Below are 26,038 nucleotides of genomic sequence, written 5' to 3'. Positions count from 1 at the left end.
ATTGAGGGGCTATTCGAAACGAATATCGAATATCAAATATTTGACTGTTCGCTCATCTCTAGTTATTACTGTAAATATTAAGCTAATTTTACAATTCTTTGTTGCAGGCAACAATTTCCAACTCTTACTTTCTAGTCACAGCAAACAGATACTTATTGCTCAATTACAGAGTAATGTAAAAGTTACCATTTGCCTCTGTGATGTTTGGGTATTGTGCATATTAAATTCAATCAGCTCCTATGTGCTATTTTACACAGCATTATGCTATATCTGATGTGTGGTATAGAAGCCATTGAATTTTAAGCATTTGGAAAAAGTCTCTGAAGTAAAAATTTTCTGTGTGCTACAGTGGAATAAAGCATATGGATGCTGTGGTAAACTAAACATTTTAAGAAAAGGAATTATCAGTCAGTAAAACATAAGAAGCTCGTATAGCACATATACATGGTAGATATCACAAACCTGATTTTGGCTCTATTTTCGTACACATCCTTAGAGCCATCATTTAGATCCTCCAATGTTTGATTCTGCGCACAAACTAATTGTCTTAATCTACATTATTTTGCTACTCTTAATGTAAAATATTATATATTCAGGAGTATCTCTGCTGAAGCTGTAAAATTAATTATAGTATTAGATAGGCGTGTCTGCTTCTCTCTGGGGTTATATCTGCATTCCAGAGTGTACAATATTCTTGAAGGGTTTATAGAAATATCAGCCTCAGCTCCAGTCAAATGAGATTTACCAAAGCTGCTTTAGTAATTGTAAAAATCCAGATTTCTTAAACACATTTCTAGTCTCCTCTAAGTTAACTTTGAGTTTAAATGGTTGAAATTGCAATTGTTCTCAATTTTTACGCAATGTATTATATCTAAATGCATATAAAGGAAAAGCTTTTAAAGGGATCCTATCATTAGAATCCTTTTTTTCTAACACGTAGGAATTGCCTTAAGAAAGGCTATTCTTCTCCTACCTTTAGATGTCTTCTCCGTGCCGCCGTTCGGTAGATATTCTGTTTTCCGTCTTTATGCAAATGAGTTCTCTCGCAGCACTGGGGCGGTCCTCAGCGCTTAAACAGAACTGGGGGCATCCCCAATACTGCAAGAGAACTCTCCAGTGCCGCCTCCATCTTCTTCATGAACTGGCCTCTTCGTGTCATCTTCCGGCCTGGCTTTCAATCTTCTACGCACGCACAATCGGCTCTGCCAGCGGGCCTCAGGCAGAGCCGAATGCACCTGTGCGCGGCCATTTTTTTGTTGCTGCTTACTACAAGAGCTAGCATAAGCGGCCACAAAAAAATGGCTGCGCACAGATTGAAAGCCAGGCCGGAAGACGACGCGTAGAGGCCGTTCCTGAAGAAGATGGAGGTGGCACTTGAGAGTTCTCTGGCAGCAATGGGGATGCCTCCAGTGCTGTTTGAGTGCTGGGGCCTGTCCCCAGTTCTGTGAGAGAACTCATTTGCATAAAGACGTAAAACGGAATTTCTACTGAACGGCGACGCAGAGAAGACATCTAAAAGTAGGAGAAGAATAGCCTTTCTTAAGGCTATTCCTATGTATTAGTTAGAAAAAAAGGGATTCTAATGATAGGACCCCTTTAGAGATGAGCGAACACTAAAATGTTCGAGGTTCGAAATTCGATTCGAACAGCCGCTCACTGTTCGTGTGTTCGAATGGGTTTCGAACCCCATTATAGTCTATGGGGAACATAAACTCGTTAAGGGGGAAACCCAAATTCGTGTCTGGAGGGTCACCAAGTCCACTATGACACCCCAGGAAATGATACCAACACCCTGGAATGACACTGGGACAGCAGGGGAAGCATGTCTGGGGGCATAAAAGTCACTTTATTTAATGGAAATCCCTGTCAGTTTGCGATTTTCGCAAGCTAACTTTTCCCCATAGAAATGCATTGGCCAGTGCTGATTGGCCAGAGTACGGAACTCGACCAATCAGCACTGGCTCTGCTGGAGGAGGCGGAGTCTAAGATCGCTCCACACCAGTCTCCATTCAGGTCCGACCTTAGACTCCGCCTCCTCCGGCAGAGCCAGCGCTGATTGGCCGAAGGCTGGCCAATGCATTCCTATGCGAATGCAGAGACTTAGCAGTGCTGAGTCAGTTTTGCTCAACTACACATCTGATGCACACTCGGCACTGCTACATCAGATGTAGCAATCTGATGTAGCAGAGCCGAGGGTGCACTAGAACCCCTGTGCAAACTCAGTTCACGCTAATAGAATGCATTGGCCAGCGCTGATTGGCCAATGCATTCTATTAGCCCGATGAAGTAGAGCTGAATGTGTGTGCTAAGCACACACATTCAGCACTGCTTCATCACGCCAATACAATGCATTAGCCAGTGCTGATTGGCCAGAGTACGGAATTCGGCCAATCAGCGCTGGCTCTGCTGGAGGAGGCGGAGTCTAAGATCGCTCCACACCAGTCTCCATTCAGGTCCGACCTTAGACTCCGCCTCCTCCAGCAGAGCCAGCGCTGATTGGCCGAATTCCGTACTCTGGCCAATCAGCACTGGCTAATGCATTGTATTGGCGTGATGAAGCAGTGCTGAATGTGTGTGCTTAGCACACACATTCAGCTCTACTTCATCGGGCTAATAGAATGCATTGGGCAATCAGCGCTGGCCAATGCATTCTATTAGCTTGATGAAGCAGAGTGTGCACAAGGGTTCAAGCGCACCCTCGGCTCTGATGTAGCAGAGCCGAGGGTGCGCTTGAACCCTTGTGCAGCCTCGGCTCTGCTACATCAGAGCCGAGGGTGCGCTTGAACCCTTGTGCACACTCTGCTTCATCAAGCTAATAGAATGCATTGGCCAGCACTGATTGGCCAGAGTACAGAATTCGGCCAATCAGCGCTGGCCAATGCATCCCTATGGGAAAAAGTTTATCTCACAAAAATCACAATTACACACCCGATAGAGCCCCAAAAAGTTATTTTTAATAACATTCCCCCCTAAATAAAGGTTATCCCTAGCTATCCCTGCCTGTACAGCTATCCCTGTCTCATAGTCACAAAGTTCACATTCTCATATGACCCGGATTTGAAATCCACTATTCGTCTAAAATGGAGGTCACCTGATTTCGTCAGCCAATGACTTTTTCCAATTTTTTTCAATGCCCCCGGTGTCGTAGTTCCTGTCCCACCTCCCCTGCGCTGTTATTGGTGCAAAAAAGGCGCCAGGGAAGGTGGGAGGGGAATCGAATTTTGGCGCACTTTACCACGCGGTGTTCGATTCGATTCGAACATGGCGAACACCCTGATATCCGATCGAACATGTGTTCGATAGAACACTGTTCACTCATCTCTAGACCCCTTTAAACTAAACAGTGTTGTTTAGATACATAGAATAGTTATGGTATAATAGTTATGCCCATTGAGTCTACAAAGTTTCTATTAGGGGACGTTCACACTACCGTCTGTGTCCGACAGGTAGTGTCCACTGCTAGTGTCCGTTCAAAATCTGGCACAGACATTAGGAGCGGACACTAGCTGTGTCCGTGACACTTGTCATTTATTTAAATGGGGATCAGGTGCGTTCTTTTGCACTCCGTACCCTTCCTTCACTGTCCGCATGTAAAGATGTCCGACTTTTCAAGCAGACAGAAAAACCCTACATGTCGCATTTTTCTGTCCGCTTGAAAAGTCGGACATCTTTACATGCGGACAGTGTAGGAAGGGCACGGAGTGCAAAAGAACACACCCAATCGCCATTTAAATAAATGACAGGTGTCATGGACACAGCTAGTGTCCGATCTTAACGTCCGTGCCAGATTTTGAACGGACACTAGGAGCGGACACTACCTGTCGGACACAGACGGTAGTGTGAACGCCCCCTTAGTCTTCACAGCCAAGTGTATTTCCATGTGTTTATTTCCCTTATGGGCTAAATAACACTGATTACTTTCCTCCCAGTATAATGCTCCACAGTGTGCCCACAGAGTATAATATAGTCCCCAGCAGCCCCCCCCCCAATATAACAGCCTCCTTCAGTGGTCCTGTATATTGTTCCCCAGTGGCTCCACACAGTATAATGTTCTCCCCAGCAGCCCCCCAGTATAACAGCCTCTTCCAGTGCACCCCTGTATAATGCTCCCCAGTGGCTCCACACAGTATAAAATGCTCTTCGGAGCTCACACCCCATCACAGAATAATGCTCCACAGTGTCCCCGCACAGTATAATTTAACACAGTGTCCCCACACATTATAATATACTCTATATACTCTTCAGCAGCCCACACAGTATAATATGCTCCCCACAGTGCCCCAACTCTCAGTGGAAAGATTCTAAGTGTAAGGGCCCGTTCAGTGATCTGACAATGAAGAGGAATTTGAAGTGGACCTCTGACTCAGAGTCCCCTTTATTGTCCAGTCCTCTAAGGCCCCGTTCACACGGGTATTTTGGTCCTGATTCTGACGTGGGAAGCCGCGGCAGAATAGGGCCAAGCCAAAATCCGCCTGCCACAACTGACATGGCTTCCGAAAGTCATGGCTTCCTGCTCCGGAGTAGGCCCAAATGAATGTGCCTAGTACGTGGGTGCTGCTGTGAGGCGGACGCCAGGGCTAAATCAGCCGCAGAATCCGCCTGAAGAAAGGCAACATGCCGCTCATGGAAAAAAGTTAGCTAGTGGTCTACATAGACCTCTATTGTGAGGGGGCGGATTATCACATGGATTCAGTGCCAAAATCCGCCCCCTCTTGCCCCGTGTGAATGAGCCCTTACTTTCTGCTCTGGAAAGACAAAGCTCTGCATTGCTTCAGTTTTCTGCTGCAGCCTTTCCCTGCCAATTAGGCTCAGATAAAAGAGAACTAACAGCGGGGTATCTCACCCTACGGACTATGTAGCAATATTGATCAGGGTACTTATTTCTTCAGCTTCATGCTTCAATCTCTGCCCGCATTGAAAGCAATACAAAGCAGATTCCACTGTGCAAGTAGATCCTAGGGTTTCAGGACACCTAGGTTTCTTCATGAGTAATGAGAGGACAGTGTGATGTGCACAGTGTATACAGTGGGTGGGCAGATTAGGAGGTCAGTGCTGAGCAGCTTCTGCCAATAGTTGCAAATGCTCTAAGGGATATCAGAGAAGATGGTAACATTTTTTGCCAGCGTCTGAAATATTGCCCAGTAATATTTTAATATTTTGTATGAGATCAAAAATTCATTAAATACAGATCAACATAACTAATTGTATTTGGCAAAAAAAGCAATTGCTTTTAAAATGATTCAATACTAATGAATATACTAGACGTACCTATTTACTGCAGTTAAAGGAACACTATACAATATATAGAAAATACATAAAAACTAAAAGAAAATATATGTATTCTCATCTATTTTGGCCACTGAAAATATATAAAGAATTCTGTATGTGCCCAGCAGATTAAACATCTCCATAATACAATCTTGTGTCTGGGTATAAAACAGACTGCAGAAGGATCTTTACGTGTCTGCTATAGGAGACAATGAGTCCCATCCTCTGCCAGCAAAAAAGGATCAGAAGGAAAGATCAGAAGAAATTAACTTAGTTTCAAGAATGTGTACTTCAGGAACATACTAAAAATCTTGCTGACTGATAAACCATATGGGTCTGTTTGCAATTGTTTTTATTTCTCAAGGTTTAGTGTTATTTTTATTTTTCAGTCCTGATCGTGGTGCTATTAGAAGTCACTATAGCTATAATTACAGTATATGATCTGAAAATAAAGAAGTTCTAGTTACCATGGTCCTGTAGTTACTGTATATACTCCAGTGAATTCTGACGTGCCAAGAACTTTAGAGTTTAAGAGACCAAATTACGTTTCCACTTTTATATTTTTCTGTGTTTTCTTGGTTTAACTTGCTTTTCTCATACTGAAGATGGACATGAAGCCCTGGGAATTCTACCTTTCCATTGTAATCCAAAATTCTGTTATTTTATGGGCTGATGAAAAACTAAATATGTTTTTACTAGTAAATAAAATAATGCATGCAAAATTTGCTTTTAGAATTTCTAGTTGTAATTTACAAATGAATCTACAACTATTTACCCAATAATATATATCCTATTGGTACATAAAGATGCTGCCGTATCATAAGGGAATGCTGTTGAACCAACCTATTAGCCGATTGCAGATGTCGTCTTTGAAAACCCAGTAAGACCTGCCAGCAATAACACTGGTCCTGTAAATATCTTGGAAAGTTGCTCCCATAGCTAATTATAGAAAAGCCGTGCTCAAGATGATTCTGTAGTTCAGATTCTGTCACAAGATAAATAGCATTTTGAGGATTGCAGCATTAAGCGGTGGATTCTACACTGCTCTATTTATTAGACATACATGTTTCTATTGTGTAGTTTGAGGGTAATATTGAATTACGATGAGATACTTGCAAAGTGATTAATCATTTATAGCAACCATTAAAATGATGGAGAAAAGATGGTTTAGGTCATTTTCCTCTACTGTCCTTGTAACGATACCTTTTATAGAACCAGTGCTTTCTTTTAATACCTATAAGGCCATGTTCACAAGTAACTGGTCACACCTCACTGTGTTTCTTAAACAATGGGTGACAGTTCAGTACACAGCTAATGACCAAGATACAACTAATGACAAGAACTGCCAACCATTTGTTGTTCCATGTAATCCATGAATGGAAATGGACTTTCCCTTAGAACCCAATGTGGTCACATCCATTTATTCATCAACAATTGCTGACTGTCACATCCATTGTTTCCCCTGTGTGTAATGAGATTAAACAGAAATAAGAAAAAAAACTGTTTGATGGCTTTCTGAATAAGGGCGATACAGCCCAAAGTATTAATATCATTTATTTTGCAGGTCAATAACTTGTTTGTTTTCTCTATACTTTTTGTTATACAGTAACATTGTCATGTTTTCTAATATATGCTATTTAAATACTATATATTTGAAGGGAGATCCAGGTATACCTGGAGATCAAGGTCCCAGAGGGAAAACAGGTCCATCAGGAGAAAAAGGAGATATGGGGCCTGCTGGACCACATGGAGTACCTGGAGACAGAGGTTACCCTGGTCAACCAGGCAAAGATGGACAACCTGGACCACCTGGACCACCAGGAATATTGGTTAGTCAAAAATTATTATAGAAATGAATAATAAAATCTAATGTTTACTTTTGTACACAACAGTCACTCAAGATGATATTGGATTGTACAGAAATATACATTTCTATGTATGAACTAACATTAGAAAAAAATGCTTTTCGTTCACAAAATTACATATTGATGTAATAATAATAACTGAATAGCACATAAAGAATAATAAAATTATTAAACTTCAAGTTATAGAAGGCTATATATTATCATCCTTCTCTATGGTCTCTCAGCTAACTATCTTACTCCTCTCCAATCCATCTTTAACTTTGTTGCCTCAGTATTCCAGTTCTCCCCTCATTACTGCTCGTCCTCTCCCCTCTGTCAATCCCCTCACTAGTTACTGATTGCCCCAAAAAATTCAATTCATAATATTTATGATATACGAAGTCATCTATAACCTTTCCCCTTCATACATCTCTGCCCTCATCTCCCACTACCGCCCTACGTGTAATCTCTGAACCTCACAGCAATTCCTCCTTTGCTCGTATCTATATTGATCTTCACACAACCCCCTCCAAGACTTATGTGCACCCCCTCTGGAACCCACTATCATGATTCATAAGGCTGTTCCCCACAGTTACAGACTTTAAAAGCAACCTGAATACTCACGTATTTAGAACAGAGTATAACACACATTAACGTTACTGCCGCTATGCCACCATATAAGTAACTGTAGTTCACACTACAGTTGGTGTCCGTGGCTATTGTCCCTCCAAGATTTTAGCAAAGGACAATAGCTGGTCCGTTTGCAATTTCCATTCATTTCAATGGGTATTTATCTTGTGTCCGTTTGTATCCTTTAATGTCCGTTTACAACCATGTCCGTGTTTTCAAGCAGACAAAAAAATCCTAAATGCAAGATTTTTCTGTCTGTTTGAAAAAATGGACAGTAAGTATCCGTTTTTTTTTTGTTTGTTTGTTTGTTTTAACATTGAGGTCTAAGGGCAACTGACATATAATGGACAATAACTGATAGTCATCAGTTACTGTCTGTTTATGTTCAATATGATAGGTGTCTGTTTTTTTTTTTTTTTTTTTTTAATGAACACCTTCTGAGCAGACACCAATGATAGTGTGAACCATACCTTACCTCTTGTGTCCACCTATTTTCACACATAGATTATAAACAATTGGGCACAGTGCTATTTCCTCTTGTGTCATGTTGGTCATCCAGTCATCTGGTCATCACCCCTTCAAAAATGGTCAGGACCATGGAATTAATTGTACCATATAACAATAAACATACATTATTATAATGTAACATATCTGTTACTCACACAGGCAAGGGTTGATGTACACAGCTCTTTTATACATTTGTGTTACGAGGATCAGTAATAGAGAACCTGTAGAAATCTATTGAATGTTTCTCTAGGCTTGCATTTTCATACTGTATATAGAGAATTTATTATTAATACACTGACAAGAAAATACTCTTATCAATATGCTTAAAACTTTAGAATAAGTGCATATTCGATTGACAATATGAGATCTGATCTAAAGATGAGTGAATGGATTCAGACTGAACCAGATTCTACCTGAATTTTTCATGATTTGCTTCTGGTGAATCATGAAAAATACCAGTTGACTATTTAGTAAATAACTGGCTGCCATTTACCTCTATATCATGCAATGTATGAGAATAACTCATATTCAGATTGCCAGATGCAGGAACCCCTTCATTTTTAAAAAAGGGGTGATGTCATCCATTTTAAAAATTATTTATTTAAAAACAATCACCTCCTTTTTTCATGACCATGCTCCATGTCTGCCCCTGTACCAATCATCATTTCAAATGGTTGTATACTTGGCTCTTGCTGGTACCTCCAGAGGCACCACGGTAATAGCGGCGGGTTAGTATTAGCCTTTTGATTTGGGTCGGGGACACTCGTACACATCAGGGAGAGTGTTTGCCTACATAGGCAGTACGGAGACTTACAAGTCATTCCTGCTCCGCTAGGGATTCTGGGTAAAAAATTTATTTTATTTTGGGACAGAAATACTGATTTGGCAATTAAATCCACATTATGATTAAAAGACTTATAACTGAGTCGTTCATGATGTTAAGGATGCTGCCCTCTATAGGGTGGTGTACAGAGTGCACTCTGTTCTCCTAATTCCATCCTGGAGAATAGATTTGCATATTTTTTACCCTTTTGATTTGTTAACACTAAGCACACACTTTAATAATGGATTCTGTTAGACTGGCAGTAGAGATAACGTGAAAAAACGTATTACATAAACAATTTTATTTAAATATAACTGCCACACATGCCCTCTTGATCATTTCCTTAAAATTAGAAAAAAAAAGCTTGTAAATGATGTAGTCCATCAAATCCTCTGCAGTCTAAAATGATCCTAGAAACCTTGCACAAAAGACACATTAATAAATATAAATAAACAAAACATTATTACACTTAGGGGGCATTCACACTACCGTCATTGTCTGACAGCTAGTGTCCGCTGCTAGTGTCCGTTCAAAATCTTGCACGGACATTAGGAGCGGACACTAGCTGTGTCCGTGACATTTTTCATTCATTTAAATGGCGATCGGGTGCGCTCTTTTGCACTCCGTGCCTGTCCTTAAGTGTCCATTCCTAAAGATGTCCGACTTTTCAAGCGGACCGAAAAAACCTACATGTCGGGTTTTGCTGTGCGCTTGAAAAGTCAGACATCTTTAGGAACGGACAAGTAAGGACAGGCACAGAGTGCAAAAGAACGCACCCGGTCTCCATTTAAATGAATGCAGAATGTCATGGACACAGTTAGTGTCCGCTCCTAATGTCCGTGCAAGATTTTGAACGGACACTAGCCGCGGACACTACCTGTCAGACAATGACGGTATTCTTTTCTAGTACTGCTTCTACTGTTTAGGACATGTAGCCCCTGAGAAGAGCTATTTTGGTGAATTTCAGGAGTTTCATGTGCCAGAGTAAGGACTCCTTCAGCTAAGAAGGAGTACCTATTAGTAGAAGTTACTCAGGGGCATGTGAAAGTGTCCCTGCACTCTGAATGGTTTGGGCATTACTCTTCATTACCTCTGGGCTGACCAAGATGTAAATGGGGGCTACCTATTTACTAGTTAAGTAGACGGTTGCCATATTTTTAACAGTTCACCCCCAAAAAAACATAGTAGCCAAATTTTTGGTGCATGAGCAGAAATATACCACAATAACCTTCAGATGCCCCATAATTTCGACATATCTTAGGGATCTATGTGCCACAGTACAGACACTTCTTTTGAAAGAGTCCCTGCATTTGGGTTGAAAGTATGTGAAGACTGCAAGCTACATGCAATAAATTAAAATTTTATGCGCTAGGGCAGCAATAGGGTCCTTAAAGATATCCTGATACTCTTAATTTGGAAGAGATTTATTCAGACCATAAAAAATTTTGGCACAGAATTGGTCACATTCAAAACAAAAAATATACAAAAATATACCACATAGGGGTATAACCTCTGGTGTGATTCAACAGAAAACCATAAAAACCACCAGGTAACAAAATTTTTTAACAAAAGTGACAAAATCTTTATTAAAAAAGACAATACAACATATAACAAAAAACAAAAATACAAAGGAGGGGGAACTGAAATACCCAATAAATAGGAGTGAAGATAGGGACTACGGTAAGTATGCACAATACAAGACAAATATAAAAAGCATCATGATAGGCCAAAGGTAGTAGATGTATATAAATATAGGCAGCAGATATATCACAACCACAGCACAGAAAGGGCAGAATATAATGCTAGAATTGCAACAGCCACATACCACAGTTGCTAGCCACCTGCCAATGTAAAAAGCCTAGAGGCCCATAAGAGATGAAAAAGTGAAAAATAAAGGTGATAGCATACAGACCGTATAGGCCCTAAGGCCAGATATCCCACTCCACTTCCACACCCGACGCGCGTTTCGCCCGTTAGGGCTTTGTCAAGGGATATTGCACTAGGGCATCATGGGGGTATATATAGTGCTCTACAATACACAGCTGTGTAAAATAATATATAATTACAATAATATGGCCCATACATACGGAGGCAAACCTTGTTCAAGGAGAATACTGCAGGAAATGGCCGCATTGATGGTCAGTGCGCATGCGCGAATAAAGAATCTGAGCCACTAGAGGAAAAACTACATTTGTGGACCAAGGTAAAATGGCCGCTAGATTCGCGCATGCGCAAAAACTAAATAAATGTGCGCGATCAAATGATCAATGCGCATGTGCGAAGAAGAGGATGCGAGTCACGGAGCAAAACCATATACAAAGGTCTGAGTGGCAGCTCAGCTCGCGCACGCGTGAAACCCCGACCAATGTACATGATGTTAAAAGATCTTAAACAGGGGTATGTAGATAAGTGGCCAATCTAGTATATATGAAGACCAAGAACCGAATCCATATGCGCCAAAGGAATAACTATATGAATAAAAAAACTGGACGAATAAATATATATGGCAAGTGAACAAAAGTAATATACACTTATATTGTATAAGCAAGTGACATGATTTGAACCATATAGTGTACTCATATAAAATATGATATATAGGATGTCCAACAAACAAAGGACATTGATTGAAAAAGCACAATATGCAATAAAAATAAAAAATAATAATAATAATAATAAAAAAAAAAATAGTGATGGGTGAAAATGCGCAGTGCGAGTGAAAGTGAAAAAATAGTGAGGTGAGCACACAAAATATGTATAAAACCATATAATATTTAATCCATAAATATAAAATAAAATAAATAGTAAAAATTCCTCCGCGAACAAGAAGCATATGTTGTTGCAGACGTAATGGACCAAATAAGGGAGCATAAATCTGAAAAAAATGAAAAAGTTTTTCATTTTTTTCAGATTTATGCTCCCTTATTTGGTCCATTACGTCTGCAACAACATATGCTTCTTGTTCGCGGAGGAATTTTTACTATTTATTTTATTTTATATTTATGGATTAAATATTATATGGTTTTATACATATTTTGTGTGCTCACCTCACTATTTTTTCACTTTCACTCGCACTGCGCACTTTCACACATCACTATTTTTTTTTTATTATTATTATTATTTTTTTTTTTTATTGCATATTGTGCTTTTTCAATCAATGTCCTTTGTTTGTTGGACATCCTATATATCATATTTTATATGAGTACACTATATGGTTCAAATCATGTCACTTGCTTATACAATATAAGTGTATATTACTTTTGTTCACTTGCCATATATATTTATTCGTCCAGTTTTTTTATTCATAAGTTATTCCTTTGGCGCATATGGATTCGGTTCTTGGTCTTCATATATACTAGATTGGCCACTTATCTACATACCCCTGTTTAAGATCTTTTAACATCATGTACATTGGTCGGGGTTTCACGCGTGCGCGAGCTGAGCTGCCACTCAGACCTTTGTATATGGTTTTGCTCCGTGACTCGCATCCTCTTCTTCGCACATGCGCATTGATCATTTGATCGCGCACATTTATTTAGTTTTTGCGCATGCGCGAATCTAGCGGCCATTTTACCTTGGTCCACAAATGTAGTTTTTCCTCTAGTGGCTCAGATTCTTTATTCGCGCATGCGCACTGACCATCAATGCGGCCATTTCCTGCAGTATTCTCCTTGAACAAGGTTTGCCTCCGTATGTATGGGCCATATTATTGTAATTATATATTATTTTACACAGCTGTGTATTGTAGAGCACTATATATACCCCCATGATGCCCTAGTGCAATATCCCTTGACAAAGCCCTAACGGGCGAAACGCGCGTCGGGTGTGGAAGTGGAGTGGGATATCTGGCCTTAGGGCCTATACGGTCTGTATGCTATCACCTTTATTTTTCACTTTTTCATCTCTTATGGGCCTCTAGGCTTTTTACATTGGCAGGTGGCTAGCAACTGTGGTATGTGGCTGTTGCAATTCTAGCATTATATTCTGCCCTTTCTGTGCTGCGGTTGTGATATATCTGCTGCTTATATTTATATACATCTACTACCTTTGGCCTATCATGATGCTTTTTATATTTGTCTTGTATTGTGCATACTTACCGTAGTCCCTATCTTCACTCCTATTTATTGGGTATTTCAGTTCCCCCTCCTTTGTATTTTTGTTTTTTGTTATATGTTGTATTGTCTTTTTTAATAAAGATTTTGTCACTTTTGTTAAAAAATTTTGTTACCTGGTGGTTTTTATGGTTTACATTCAAAACAAAACAAATTTTTAAAAAAGTTGCTTATCTGTAGTGGTAACTAGGCATTCCAATATCATAGTAAATCATGTTATCCATACAGCATTTGCAATATTTACACTTATATTTTGCTTCAAAAACTGCATCACAATACTAGAATGTGCTCTAAACCCTAACGATTGGTTCACACCAGTGTTTGGGGACTCTGTCCCCCATTCTTTTTAAAATAGACAAGCAGGACTTTTCCCTCTATCGATTTAAATATAAAATTGTTGGAAACCAGGCAGAGACCCAGCTGACCCTGTTATAGTGTATGGGGTCCACAAGTTTTCATGACAAACGGAAACCTAGTGTGAATCTAACATAAGACTGTGTTATCATATGAGTTGGAGGCTTTCATTGCAGATTTTTCTATATTTGATTTATGACAATAGTACACCATGCAGCACTATTTTCCCTCATAATAGCCCCCCTCATAGGTCAGCAAATTTAATCAGTCTCCTTCTGTGTTTGTGATGTGATGAATCCATCATACTATAGCTTAAAATCTGCTTTTATTTCAATGTATTGAGTTTTTTCATATTTTGCAAAGAATGTGTTGATGTTTGCAACACATTTCTACATGTCACAAAACACATTGCCTCAAGCTAAGTGTTACAGATATATCTAACATACCTGCCAAGTTATCTAGCTATTATAATTTAGGTCACCTGCAAATTATATAATTTAATTGCTTAGTTATATTATAAGGCAAGTGGACCGTAAACAGCTGAGAAGATATGTAGGAATGATTCCTTAAAGCGGTATTATCATATCAAGGATATCTATGTCAACTAAAACGTTTTATTAAATACATTTACAATTGTTGGTTCCTTTATTTGCAGCAGAGCTGAGTATACGGTAAAGCAGGGATGAAGCAGAAGAGTAGATAGACAAGTCAATGTACAGTATTATCTATCTACTTGCGGACTTCAGCCATGGCTTATTATATGGCGAGTGCCTCGTCATCCTCACAGCAGCACAGCACAGAGTGATTCACCGCAGCCTGCCACTCTTCTGCTTCGTCCCTGTTTTACCGTATACTCAATTCCTCCCTGCTGTGCCGTATACTCGGTCCTGCTACATCTCAGATGTAGCAGAGCTGAGTATACGGTAAAACAGGGACGAGGCAGAAGAGTGGAAGGCTGCGGTAAATTCATAGGAATGAATGGGCTGCGTGCCCGCCGCTTCCATTCATTCCTATGGGTGCGTGCTATTCGAAACGGTAGTTTCAAATAGTACTCACTCATCTGATACTATAGCTTTTCCACAATGATTGGCCATTAGCCAAGCATTGTGGGAAATAACCTCCAACCTCGATCCCACTGGAAAAGAACGGGATCAGAATTCCGATCGCGATCGTGAAATTTACTCGATCGCCGATCGGAATTCGAACATTTACGATCCCGATTGCTCAACCCTAGTCTGGAATTGATATAATATATATTAGTTTAGGAGGAGGATTGAATTGCATTAAACATTGTACATACTGAACGTATTATGTTCTGTGCATTGATGTTTTTATAACTGCAGAAAAAAAGAGACCAATGTATGTGGATTAATTTCTTACTAAAAATCAATGAAACAAAATTAGAGATTTGCCTCATCCCATTCAAACGTATCTCATGCAACTTTATAACAGGCCACAAGCTATATAAAATAAATGTAAAAAATATCATGAGGACCCTGTAACCATTGATCATGTTCCCTGAAAATATACTGCAGAATAGCATCATATATCATTAAGATGACAAGTGTACATTCCCTTGTGGCTAAATCTGAAAACTCACCAATGCTTCAAACAGAATACCATAATGTACTTGTTGCTTTGTAGAGTTATTTGAATACAATAGAGTCCAGCTGTTATTCCAGCTTGTTTTTTCTAACTTTTTTGTGGATGGTCCTGGTCCTCTGGCATAGGTTAAACATATTGTTCACTATTCAGAGGTTTTTAATAGTAAAACAAATACCCTAATCACAGAAAGGCTTGGCCTAGAAATTACACATGATAAAACTTTACTTTTAATTCAATGCTTATACAGTATAAAAATAGTGTCAACGCACTTAAAGGGATTCAATCATTAAAATCATTTTCCTAAATACACTGCTTCAGCAAAACTGCTTTGTTTGTCCACTATCTTACTTTATTCAATTCATTGTTGACCCACCCCTGACTTATCTGCTCAAAAGTCAAGTGATGTATCTGCCTGCTCTCAGGGGGGAGGGAGGAGGGGCTAAGTGCACGGGAGCCAGCCTGTGTATCTAGCTATTCCTTTGTCTACACCACGTGACCTAGCTTCCAATATCAGATAGGGGAGAGGAGCTGTTTTCATTTCTGAACTCGTCTTCTGTTCTCCCAGTTATCATGCTAGCTAATTCAATTGTGTTCATTATGGCAGAGACAGGCAGTCTCTGTATGTAACACAGGATGGAGTTGCTCCTGCCTGTACTTCATAGTCCAATATTGTGCATATAGTGTTGTTGGAGGACCTTTGATGACATCACAGGCGGAGCTAAATGGCAGGTTGCATGTGAAACCCTGCCCACCAAATGATGCAAGAAACCAGGAAGAAAGAAGACTTTACAGCAGTGAAGACTGGTGAGTATGCGACGTGGGAATACCCCTTTAAGAAAGGATGTCCTTCTCCTACCTTTAGATGTCTTCTCTGCACCGCCGTTCCGTAGATATCCTGGTTTTCATCAGTATGCAAATGAGTTTTCTCACAGCACTGGGGACAGTCCCCAGCGCTCAAACAGCACTGGGGGCGTCCCCAGTGCTGCGGAATAAACTCTCCAACTCTCCGGCCTCTTCTTCCTCTGGAACGCCCTCTCCATGACATGTTCTTCAGATGGCTTCTTCTGGCTTTAAATGGGATGCAAACGCAGTCAGCTCCGCCCGATGGCAGAGTCGACTGTGCATGCCTGCGGCTGCTTATACGAGCATTCTGTGTAAGCGGCCACAAGAAAATGGCCGCAGACATGGTAGAGCCGACTGCACATTCATCCCATTTAAAGCCAGAAGAAGCCATCCGATGAACATGTCACATTGAGGGCGTTCCAGAGGAAGAAGAGGCCGTTGCTGGAGAGTTGCTAAACAAAGGCCTCTTGGAAGGTCGGGCATGAGGCTAAAGGGAGCAGCCATTATTGGGTTATTTCACTGGAATCCTGTCTTAAGACAGGCTTGCACATTCCAGTGAGCGCCCTCTATTGGTTTGTAACACGGAGGCAGCAACTGTCTTCCTAATTACATCATGGAAGGCAGATTTGCATATTCTTCCCATAGTTCCTTGCAAAGTGGAGTGCTAAAGGCTTAACAAGTCTCCACACCGATATGGTGGTCTCTCTCTAAGGAGTGACAATATCCTACAAAGACATACTGATAGGAAGAAAAAAAAAAAAGTGTAATCTGTTGAGGCAGCTCTAGCCACATTCATGGATGTATAGTCTGATGGATGCTTATATATTGGGGGGGGGGGTATTTGAGGTCTACTAAATGTAAGTTGTTCCTATAGCACTAATATCTTCAACTTCCCTAGTATCCAACATCCATGCCTCAAAAGCTAATGGAGTGAAATACAATGAACCATGTCCAAAGCCTTGAAACAACATGCGGGAGCACACACCCGGCCCTACCCTGAAGCTACTGGCCTAACGCCACACAAACAGGGATCACCCCACAAGGCTGGATCAACCACTCCAAAGACAAGTTGCAAATCATATAGCTAAAACTACTGTAATAAAGACCCCTACACTTTTCCTCAGTGACTGAATCATTAGGGGGTCAATGTTATTGATAAACTGTCTTGCATACAACAGCAATTGGAATAAACAGGTAAAATAACAAACATGTAGCATGACCGAGCATGGCGGCCGCACTGATACAACTTTTCAAATGTAACAGAGTTATAGTTTTAGATATCAGAATATGGTGCCAGAAGATACCATTTTTTTTTGTCTTATATATTTTTTAAACATAACAAGAGCTAAATACATTTGTTATCTCTGTCATCATACTGACACAGAATAAATATAGCATGTAATTTGTAATGTAACAAAGCTGTTTTTTTCCATTTCCACCCCATTTTGAGTTTTCAGGTTGTCAGCACACTTTACAGAATATTAAATGGTGCCAAATTGAAGTACAATTTGTTCTGCAAAAATAAGCTGTCATAAGTCTCTGTGAATAGAAAAATAACAAAGTTAGAACTTTATGAAGATGAGGTATAAAACGGCTGCATAGAAAGGGGTTAAATGTACACTACAGTATACAGGCTTGAGCTTTGAATAGTCTGGAATCTGCAAACTTAAATAGATAATGTAATAAAGGTAGAAGACAAGGGGTTAAAGGCAAAGGTCAGATGCAAATCATCAGGAATCTAAGTCAGTGATAACAGGTTCATATGTCATAAACCAACAGCAGGGACAGTGGGTAATAGGACAGAATAAAAGAAAGAAACACAGACAGCTTAAGAAGCTGCTTAATTCAGCTAAGATGCTGAGAAGTAAAATAATCAGTAAGTAAAACAGCCATAAGACAAGTTAGAATGCACAAGTAGCAAGGTCACCATACTGTACATGGACAGTAATGGCAGGATGTTTGCTTTAGTCTGTAGCCCTTGTCCTATCCCACAGTACTATGGCCAAGGTGTAATGGTTTGTGAGAACCTCTCTGCCACTGACTTCCTTTTCATAACTTCCTAGTTTTCAAAATGTTAGGATAGCTTTAAATCCCAAGTTGGGAGAAGTCAAATTTCATGTTGTACCATCTAAATATACACTTAGGGCTCATTCACACGGGGCAAGAGGGGGCAGATTTTGCCGCTGAATCCACATCAGAATCCGCCCCCTCACAATAGAGGTCCCGCTCATGGCAAAAGGAAGCGAGCTGCAAGACAAGTCTGATGACAGCGTGTTCTCTTTTAGAACAAAGGATAAGACATGTTGAAATTTTTCATAGCTAATCCTTCGTTCTGGCAATATCTGCCAACAAGGGATACTCAGGATACTTAAATTTAATGGACTTTATACATAAAATGCCCAGCCAATCCTACCACAATTGTCTAGTATAATCTAGAAGAGTCAAACGTTTAGAAGGAATTTTCTGACCGCTCCTACAGTGTAGCGCAGAGGTGTAAAGTGAAGCTTCTGGGCCCCAATGCAATACGAGGCTCCCACTTACCATGGCCTATCTATGATATTGTCTTCTTTTGCTGTAGAGAGTCCTTTGGGCTCCTGCTACCTCTGCACTGCCTACACCTATGCCTCTGTGCTAGTGTTCTTTGACAATGGAGCACAACACACCACTTAAACAGAGCCTAGTACATTCATTGAAGTAGAATATTCTATTAAAAAAGTACCATGAAAAAACAAATAGCAATCTAGATCTAGGCTTGATATAGTGGTATCTTTTAAAGATAACATGCCATCTTAGATACAAAGATATATTGTATTTTATGCTGTTCTTTTGTTTCAGTTATGCAAATAACCACAATAACTTTCTCCACAGACAGAGAATATTTCATTTGAAGAAATGAAAAAATATATTAGACAAGAAGTTTTACGAATATTTGAAGGTAAGAAAGAGCACATGTAAGCAATGAATATCTGTTCTGAGTTACCTATCATTACATCCTTTATTCATGCAGTTCCTGTATTCTGCCATTAGCTGGGCGATTTGTCACACCGGTCCTGAGTTATTATATACCATACTGTGTTAGTTTTATTCTCAGAGAGGTTTTATCAATTGTTACATAAAATAAGGCTGTATTTTCTTATCCTTTGAATTACTAAGAAGCTATTTAATGCCATACATAGGCAGAGTAGAAGCTTCTATGTTCTGTGCCTTCTATGATGTTCATTTAATCCATCCTTCCTATATACTTTATGCATGGATTTCAATGAAAATTATTTCTACATTAACTTAATTAAATATTCATTTTAGGAATTCCAAAGTCATTGTCGCGCCTTTTATGCTTGAGGAATCTACTATATTGGCTTCAATGATAGCATATAATTTTATTTTATACATGACTTTCACAGCGGTGAAAATATGTGTAAAAACTGTGGGTCATTAGTGGTCCGCACATCTTCAACATGTCGGAAGCCTTAACTCTAATACAATCTGGCAATATATAGTTACAGATGAAAAGGATTGAAGTTATCATTTACTGTACGTCTTTGTGGATACATGACTCATGCACCGTGATACTTCAATGCATTTACAATTAACATAGATTTACCTATAGATGTATTTAAAACAAAAATAATATATTTTGATGTAAAATTTCATGGAACCTGCTACTTATAACAAATCCTGTCCTGTTGCTGAATATAACTTTCCAAATAATCCAGTGTATTATATAGTTAGTTCTTCAAGTTATTCCAATTTCCTTGGGTTGTCCATAGTTAGGCTGTGTCCAGACAGAGGAATTTGCTATGGAGTTTGGTGTGGATTTTGACCGGAATCCGCCTCTCAACGTTTTCAATGGGAGGCAGAGATCGCAACAGGATTCGGAAAAAAGAAGCGTCTTGCTTGATCTTGCCATGGATTCTCCGGAGTCTGAGACTCGAGACTCCCTCCTGATTAGGCCCATTAATGCAGACCTAATCAAGAGCGGGATGCCGAGATGAAATGCTGATGAACATCCCATTGCAGCTAGACCGCAGTGGAAAATGAAGAGGAATAAAAAAAAAAAAAAAAAAGAAGAAAGAAAAAAGTTATATGGTGTATTTTACACAGCAATGTTTGCAGAGTTTTATAGACTCTCTCCAACCATGTTAGTGGTCTGTTGTCTTGATCGGTTGCCAATCGATACGACCATGAATACAGAAACTTTTTCTACACTGAAATCCATCCATGATTTCCTTATTGTGACAGGATTATCTTTTCATACATGTAGTTCCCTTGCCTGATAATCCTATGCACAATAAGGACAATCGTTGCTGGGTTTCTGGCACAAGCCAGACCATTGAAAGCTCTTGCATTCATAGTCGTCTCCATTGGCATCCAATTAAGACAAAAGCCTGTCGCAACTAAGATAAGAAGAGAAAATTTTTAAATGTCTGCAAATTTTTCAATTATTTATATTTGCAAAAAAGTTTGATTTTTATTTGTATAAAAATCTAAATATGGTTATGTTTGTGGTAATATCCATTTAAGTTAAAGCCTTGGGACAACCTGTTTAAGCTCTTGATTTCTTTCTTGTTCTTAAGTATTTAATCACACAAGGGTACTCCATTTTAGACACAAAAATAATAAAACCTAACTTTTATTGGCTATAGTTAAAAATCTACACCCAGTGATCATTCCAAAATAAATAAAGTGAATAAAGTGACTAAAAACAAATGACTGATACTATTTTATGGTTGGTACAATCACCATGTATTGCTAGGTGGTATCGTCCGTATCTTTCTGTGTCACTCCCTTCCAATATATTGTTTGTTAGGGGAGTTTTAATGAACGGCATAACAACAGATGGTTTCCCAGCAAAACTCTTATCTAGCAACTAAATAATGATTCTTATTGTAAATAGGCAGGTATATATGTATATACAATTGTGTATAGTGAGTAGTGGAGACTAGGGTTAGATAATAAGTCAGGTCAACCTATAGCTAATCTTATGACTCCCCCAAATAACCACACTATGTACTCAGCTGTATAGTAATTTCTATACTCTGGTGCCCTGCCTATTACTGCAGCGATAACTTAACATGATAGTTGACTTCCTCTACGCGTTTCGCCGCTATGGCTCATCAGGAGGATGATTATTACATCGTTTCTCTAGCAATAATCATCCTCCTGATGAGCCATAGCGGCGAAACGCGTAGAGGAAGTCAACTATCATGTTAAGTTATCGCTGCAGTAATAGGCAGGGCACCAGAGTATAGAAATTACTATACAGCTGAGTACATAGTGTGGTTACTTGGGGGAGTCATAAGATTAGCTATAGGTTGACCTGACTTATTATCTAACCCTAGTCTCCACTACTCACTATACACAATTGTATATACATATATACCTGCCTATTTACAATAAGAATCATTATTTAGTTGCTAGATAAGAGTTTTGCTGGGAAACCATCTGTTGTTATGCCGTTCATTAAAACTCCCCTAACAAACAATATATTGGAAGGGAGTGACACAGAAAGATACGGACGATACCACCTAGCAATACATGGTGATTGTACCAACCATAAAATAGTATCAGTCATTTGTTTTTAGTCACTTTATTCACTTTATTTATTTTGGAATGATCACTGGGTGTAGATTTTTAACTATAGCCAATAAAAGTTAGGTTTTATTATTTTTGTGTCTAAAATGGAGTACCCTTGTGTGATTAGATGTTGAAATAGGACTCTAAAGACTGTGTATATACAATATTGTTCTTAAGTATTCTCAAAAACTGTGTGCAATATTGTAGGCACAGTCTGACTAGTCATTTATAAACTTCATCAAATTATGGAGTACAGCCCCTATAGACTAGGAAATAAAAGATCTACTGGCGGAAGAAAAAGAATTCTAGAATTTTACTGGATGTTTTCTCCTAGACTGGCATTTTAGGTAAGTAGACCACCCCAACGCCACCACCATCGCTGCCACTACCATAATTACACACCTACCTTAAACTGAATGAACTATAAAGCTGAGGCCCCACAGGACGGAAATACTGCGATTTGTTTGCGGCAGAAATGCCACAGGAAAAATCGGTCTGAGACCTTATGAAAGTAGCGGCACCCACCACAAGGGTCCCGCAAACTGCGGTTATGACCGCACACCGATATCTAGGTGTTAGAACTTAGTACTTGAACCTGAACTTAATAGGCAGGGATCGTGAAGTCTCCTGATGAGTTTTATAGGAAACGAAACGCGTAGAGACTAGACTTCTTGTACCGCTAGGAGTAAATAGCTGTTGATTATCGAGGCAGTGACTCCATGTACCGGTCAGGTGAACCTAGGGACAGCGTCACAACTGAAAGGGAGAGTTGTCTCTGGATAACTGTTGGAGGCAATTTCCCAGGGACTAGATGTCCTGCTGTCAAAAGGTGTTTAAGAGCTGCTAGCTATTTTCAACAGCAGGATTAACCCCATAGTGCCCTTTATGGTTTAGTACTGAAAACTACAACTGGGGTACTTTACCAGATAGCACTATTGTGGAGTTTCTGTCTGGATTGGTGCTCTCTTTTATAGGGAATAACACTGAATTTTAGGACAATTTTAATGTATCAATAAAAGTTAAATTTTAATTTATTTTTTTTTGGGAGGGACACAATTTGGTTTGGTATATACTTTAGTCACCTCTGATCCTATATAGTGCAAGTTACAAACAACTACAATCTGATATAACATTTACAAGGTAGTTTCACAACACTATAAGCAACAGAAATACAAGATTATAAGATATAAGAAACAAAGGCAAAGGACAAAACCGCACATAGACCAAAGATATGACCTACAAGATGATCGCATGATAAAAATTCCAGGTGGCAGAGAAAAAAAAAAATTCCCTCTTTTTCTTTTCCTTTTCCTTTCCTCCTCCCTCCCTCTTCTTCTCTTTCTTTTTTTCCTTCCCTTCCCCTCTCCTTTACATTGCAAAAAATTATCCAATCTTACTATATTAAAGTTTATCTGACTTACCCAATATCTAGGAATATCCCCCTATTTCACATTCTTGTTAGACGATGATCTATGTCCAAACCTGAAGAATGTAGTTCTGGCCGGACTCAGTCACATGTGTGTGCTCACATGAATAGTCATGTGATTCCATACAGACGGGGAAAACCAGACAGGTATGATAATTGTAATACATTTCATAAAACAACAATAAAGTTACTGAGTAAAAGGATTTTTAATGGATGATGGCAAGATCTTGTTTTATATTCAAGCCATTAGGTGTTCTAGTGTCCAGCTTCCATATCCAAAAAGCTTCTCGTTTTAAGAGTAAGCCTCTTCAGTCACCGCTTCGTACTAAGTGTAGTATGTGATCAATTACTTAGAATGTAAATGATGATGTGTCGCCTTTATGTTGTTCAAAAAAATGTCTTGAAACATTTGACATACTATCCAACTGTGTCTTATTGGAATCAGCTAAATGTTCAGAGATTCGAATTTTAACCTGTCTTATTGTGCAACCTACATAAAGTAGGTTGCGCTTTGTACATTCAATGACATAAACTACTAGAGATGAGCGAACAGTAAAATGTCCGAGGTTTGATATTCGTTTCGAATAGCCCCTCAATATTTGACTACTCGAATCGAATATCGAACCCTATTATAGTCTATGGGGGAAAAATGCTCGTTTCAGGGGTAGGCAACATTCGATCAAATTATACTTACCAAGTCCACGAGTGAGGGTCGGGCTGGATCCTCCGAGAAGTCTTCTCCTTGCAGCGTCCCCACGGCATCTTCCGGCTCTGAATACACTCTGCCAGGCATCGGGCCTGGGCAGAGCCGACTGCGCATGCCCGCACTACAAGCGGACATGCACAGTCAGCTCTGCCCAGGCCCGGTGCCTGGCAGAGTGAATTCAGATCCAGAAGACGCCGCAGGGAAGCTGCACAGAGAAGACTTCTAACGGTAGGAGAAGAACCAGCATTGATTGCCCGACTGTATAGCATTCAGCCAATTAATGCTGGTTCTGCATCGAACTTTTACATTAGAATAGCGAGTGGTACTCAATCGAGTACGAGTATTTCGAATACCGTAGTATTCGATCGAATACCTACTCGATCAAGTACTACTCGCTCATCTCTATGGCCTACATATGCACTGTTGCAGTTGAAAAAAATTTTGATTTTGAATAAAAAAATTTCTTTCGATGTGCCGAAATTTGTTGTTTTGCTACAAAACTTGCACACAGCGCATCTGCTATGTCCACATTTGTAACAACCTGTTTGTTTGAGCCACGTAGATTCTGTGTCAGCTTTTGTAATAAATAGGCTCGGAGATAAAATGTCGCTAAGAGATTTGCCTTTGCGTGGAACAAAATTGATGCCAGTTCTTATTAGATTGTTAGCTATGGGATCAGTTTCTAGTATGGGCAGGTTCCTTTTTATGATTTGAACAATTTGATTGTATTGGGGTAAATAAGGGGTTGAAAAAAATAAGGGAGATTCTTTTTTTGCTGATTTTGGCAGGTCCTTGTTACCTAAGAGAATTTTGCGATCCCTGTTATTTGCAATATTCTCTGCTCTCCTGAGCATCCAAGAAGGATAACCTCTTTTACTTAGTCTGTTTAATGTGTGCTTTGATTGTATAGCGTAATCTTTTTCATCGGAACAAGCACGTTTAGTACGTAACAGAGCCAACTGCTCATGCCCGTTCGGCCATTTTCCTGTGGCCTCTTACACGAGCGTCTGTTCGGCCACAGGAAAGAGGCCGAACTGAGATGTGCAGTCGGCTCTGCCGGCTGATGACACAGCAGAGAGGCATCAGCAGAAAAAGATAGAGGCATTGCTGGAGCGCAGTTCTACAGTCTATAAACATGCTAAATCTTTCTTTAGGTTATATTGTAAACTCATTCCTGTGAGTGGTCAGTGACACACAGAGATAAGTGCACCACTTTCCAATCAGACAGGAACCCTGGAATTGAAAACCTTCACTGTTGGCTTACAGACTAAATTTATGCATGCAGTGAAGCATAACTAGTTTTGTAATCTCACTCATATCATTGATATCTGTGATGATAAAAGGACAGTTTATGCCATCTAACATTAAAAAGGACTACATTAAAAGCCAGCTCATTTTGCTTTACATTTAATTAAGTAACCTTGGAAATTATTGGCTGATGCGCATTATAACCTATTTTTAAAAGTTAAAAGCACATCTTTAGCTAAATACAATTTCTTGCATCATTGTGCAGATAATCATTTAATATCAAAACTGGGTTGTTGCTGCTCAAAACATCCATTCAAGTTGCCCTGCAGGATTTTATATTCCATATTTGAATAAAAATGAAGTGGAAATAATTTGTCTTTTGTGCGAGATGTTGTAGTCGTACAATCAATTACTGTGTGTGGTCAAAGTGTTGGGCTACAAAGAGGTTTTAAAAGCCTCCAATTGCAGCTCATTTGTGTAGTCCGTGAAACCCATAGCTTAGTACAACTAATTGACAACTCTGATAGCACATTAAAGAAATAACTCAATAATGCAGAGCCAAGTGCTAAACAGTTATCTCTAAAAGCATTTTAATAGTAGGTAATTACTGCTTCAGGCATTGATTTAATGAATGTTGCTCAAAACCAGTTTTGAGTAAATTAACAGAAATCAATTGCTCTCATACCTTACTGTAGTCAGCCAAAAAGCTAAATTTAAAATTGACAGCGATGTAATGTCATTCTTGTCATATGAAAGGGATATTTGAAGTGTTCTCTTTGGTAGTATGGGAGTAGCGCCTACCAAGTAACTTTCATTGAGACTCTCTGCAAACATAACAAAGTTTAACGTGAATCTGATAACTTGATGCAACATAATAAGTACAAGAAACAAGTAACTCACAAGAAAAGCCAATGAAATAGTGCAGTTACATTTGCCGCAAGGGTATATATAGACAGATCAGATATACGCTCTTCAACATTGAAATTGCAACACCAAGAAGGAAGAGTCTTGGAATTATGGAAATCGCTGAATCGATAAAGATGTTAATGATATGCAAATTTTAAATACATGGAAATAAAATATTCAAAACATCTTGATTTA

General features: G+C 39.4%; 1 protein-coding gene across 2 annotated transcripts in view; it reads left to right on the top strand.

The window, feature by feature from the left end:
• The window catches only part of COL19A1 (collagen type XIX alpha 1 chain), a 661,532-nt gene that overhangs the window by 607,283 nt on the left and 28,211 nt on the right, over positions 1-26,038 (top strand). For both annotated transcript variants that reach the window (XM_075268349.1, XM_075268350.1), the window contains exons 49-50: positions 6,927-7,097; positions 18,852-18,918. In XM_075268349.1, the coding sequence (XP_075124450.1) occupies positions 6,927-7,097; positions 18,852-18,918 (238 nt within the window). The remainder of the gene's footprint in view (positions 1-6,926; positions 7,098-18,851; positions 18,919-26,038) is intronic.

This window comes from Leptodactylus fuscus, chromosome 3, assembly GCF_031893055.1.
Source record: "Leptodactylus fuscus isolate aLepFus1 chromosome 3, aLepFus1.hap2, whole genome shotgun sequence".
Classification (NCBI taxonomy): Eukaryota; Metazoa; Chordata; class Amphibia; order Anura; family Leptodactylidae; genus Leptodactylus; species Leptodactylus fuscus.
Note: the sequence above shows the minus strand (reverse complement) of the source record. Positions and strands in the feature narration are given on the sequence as shown.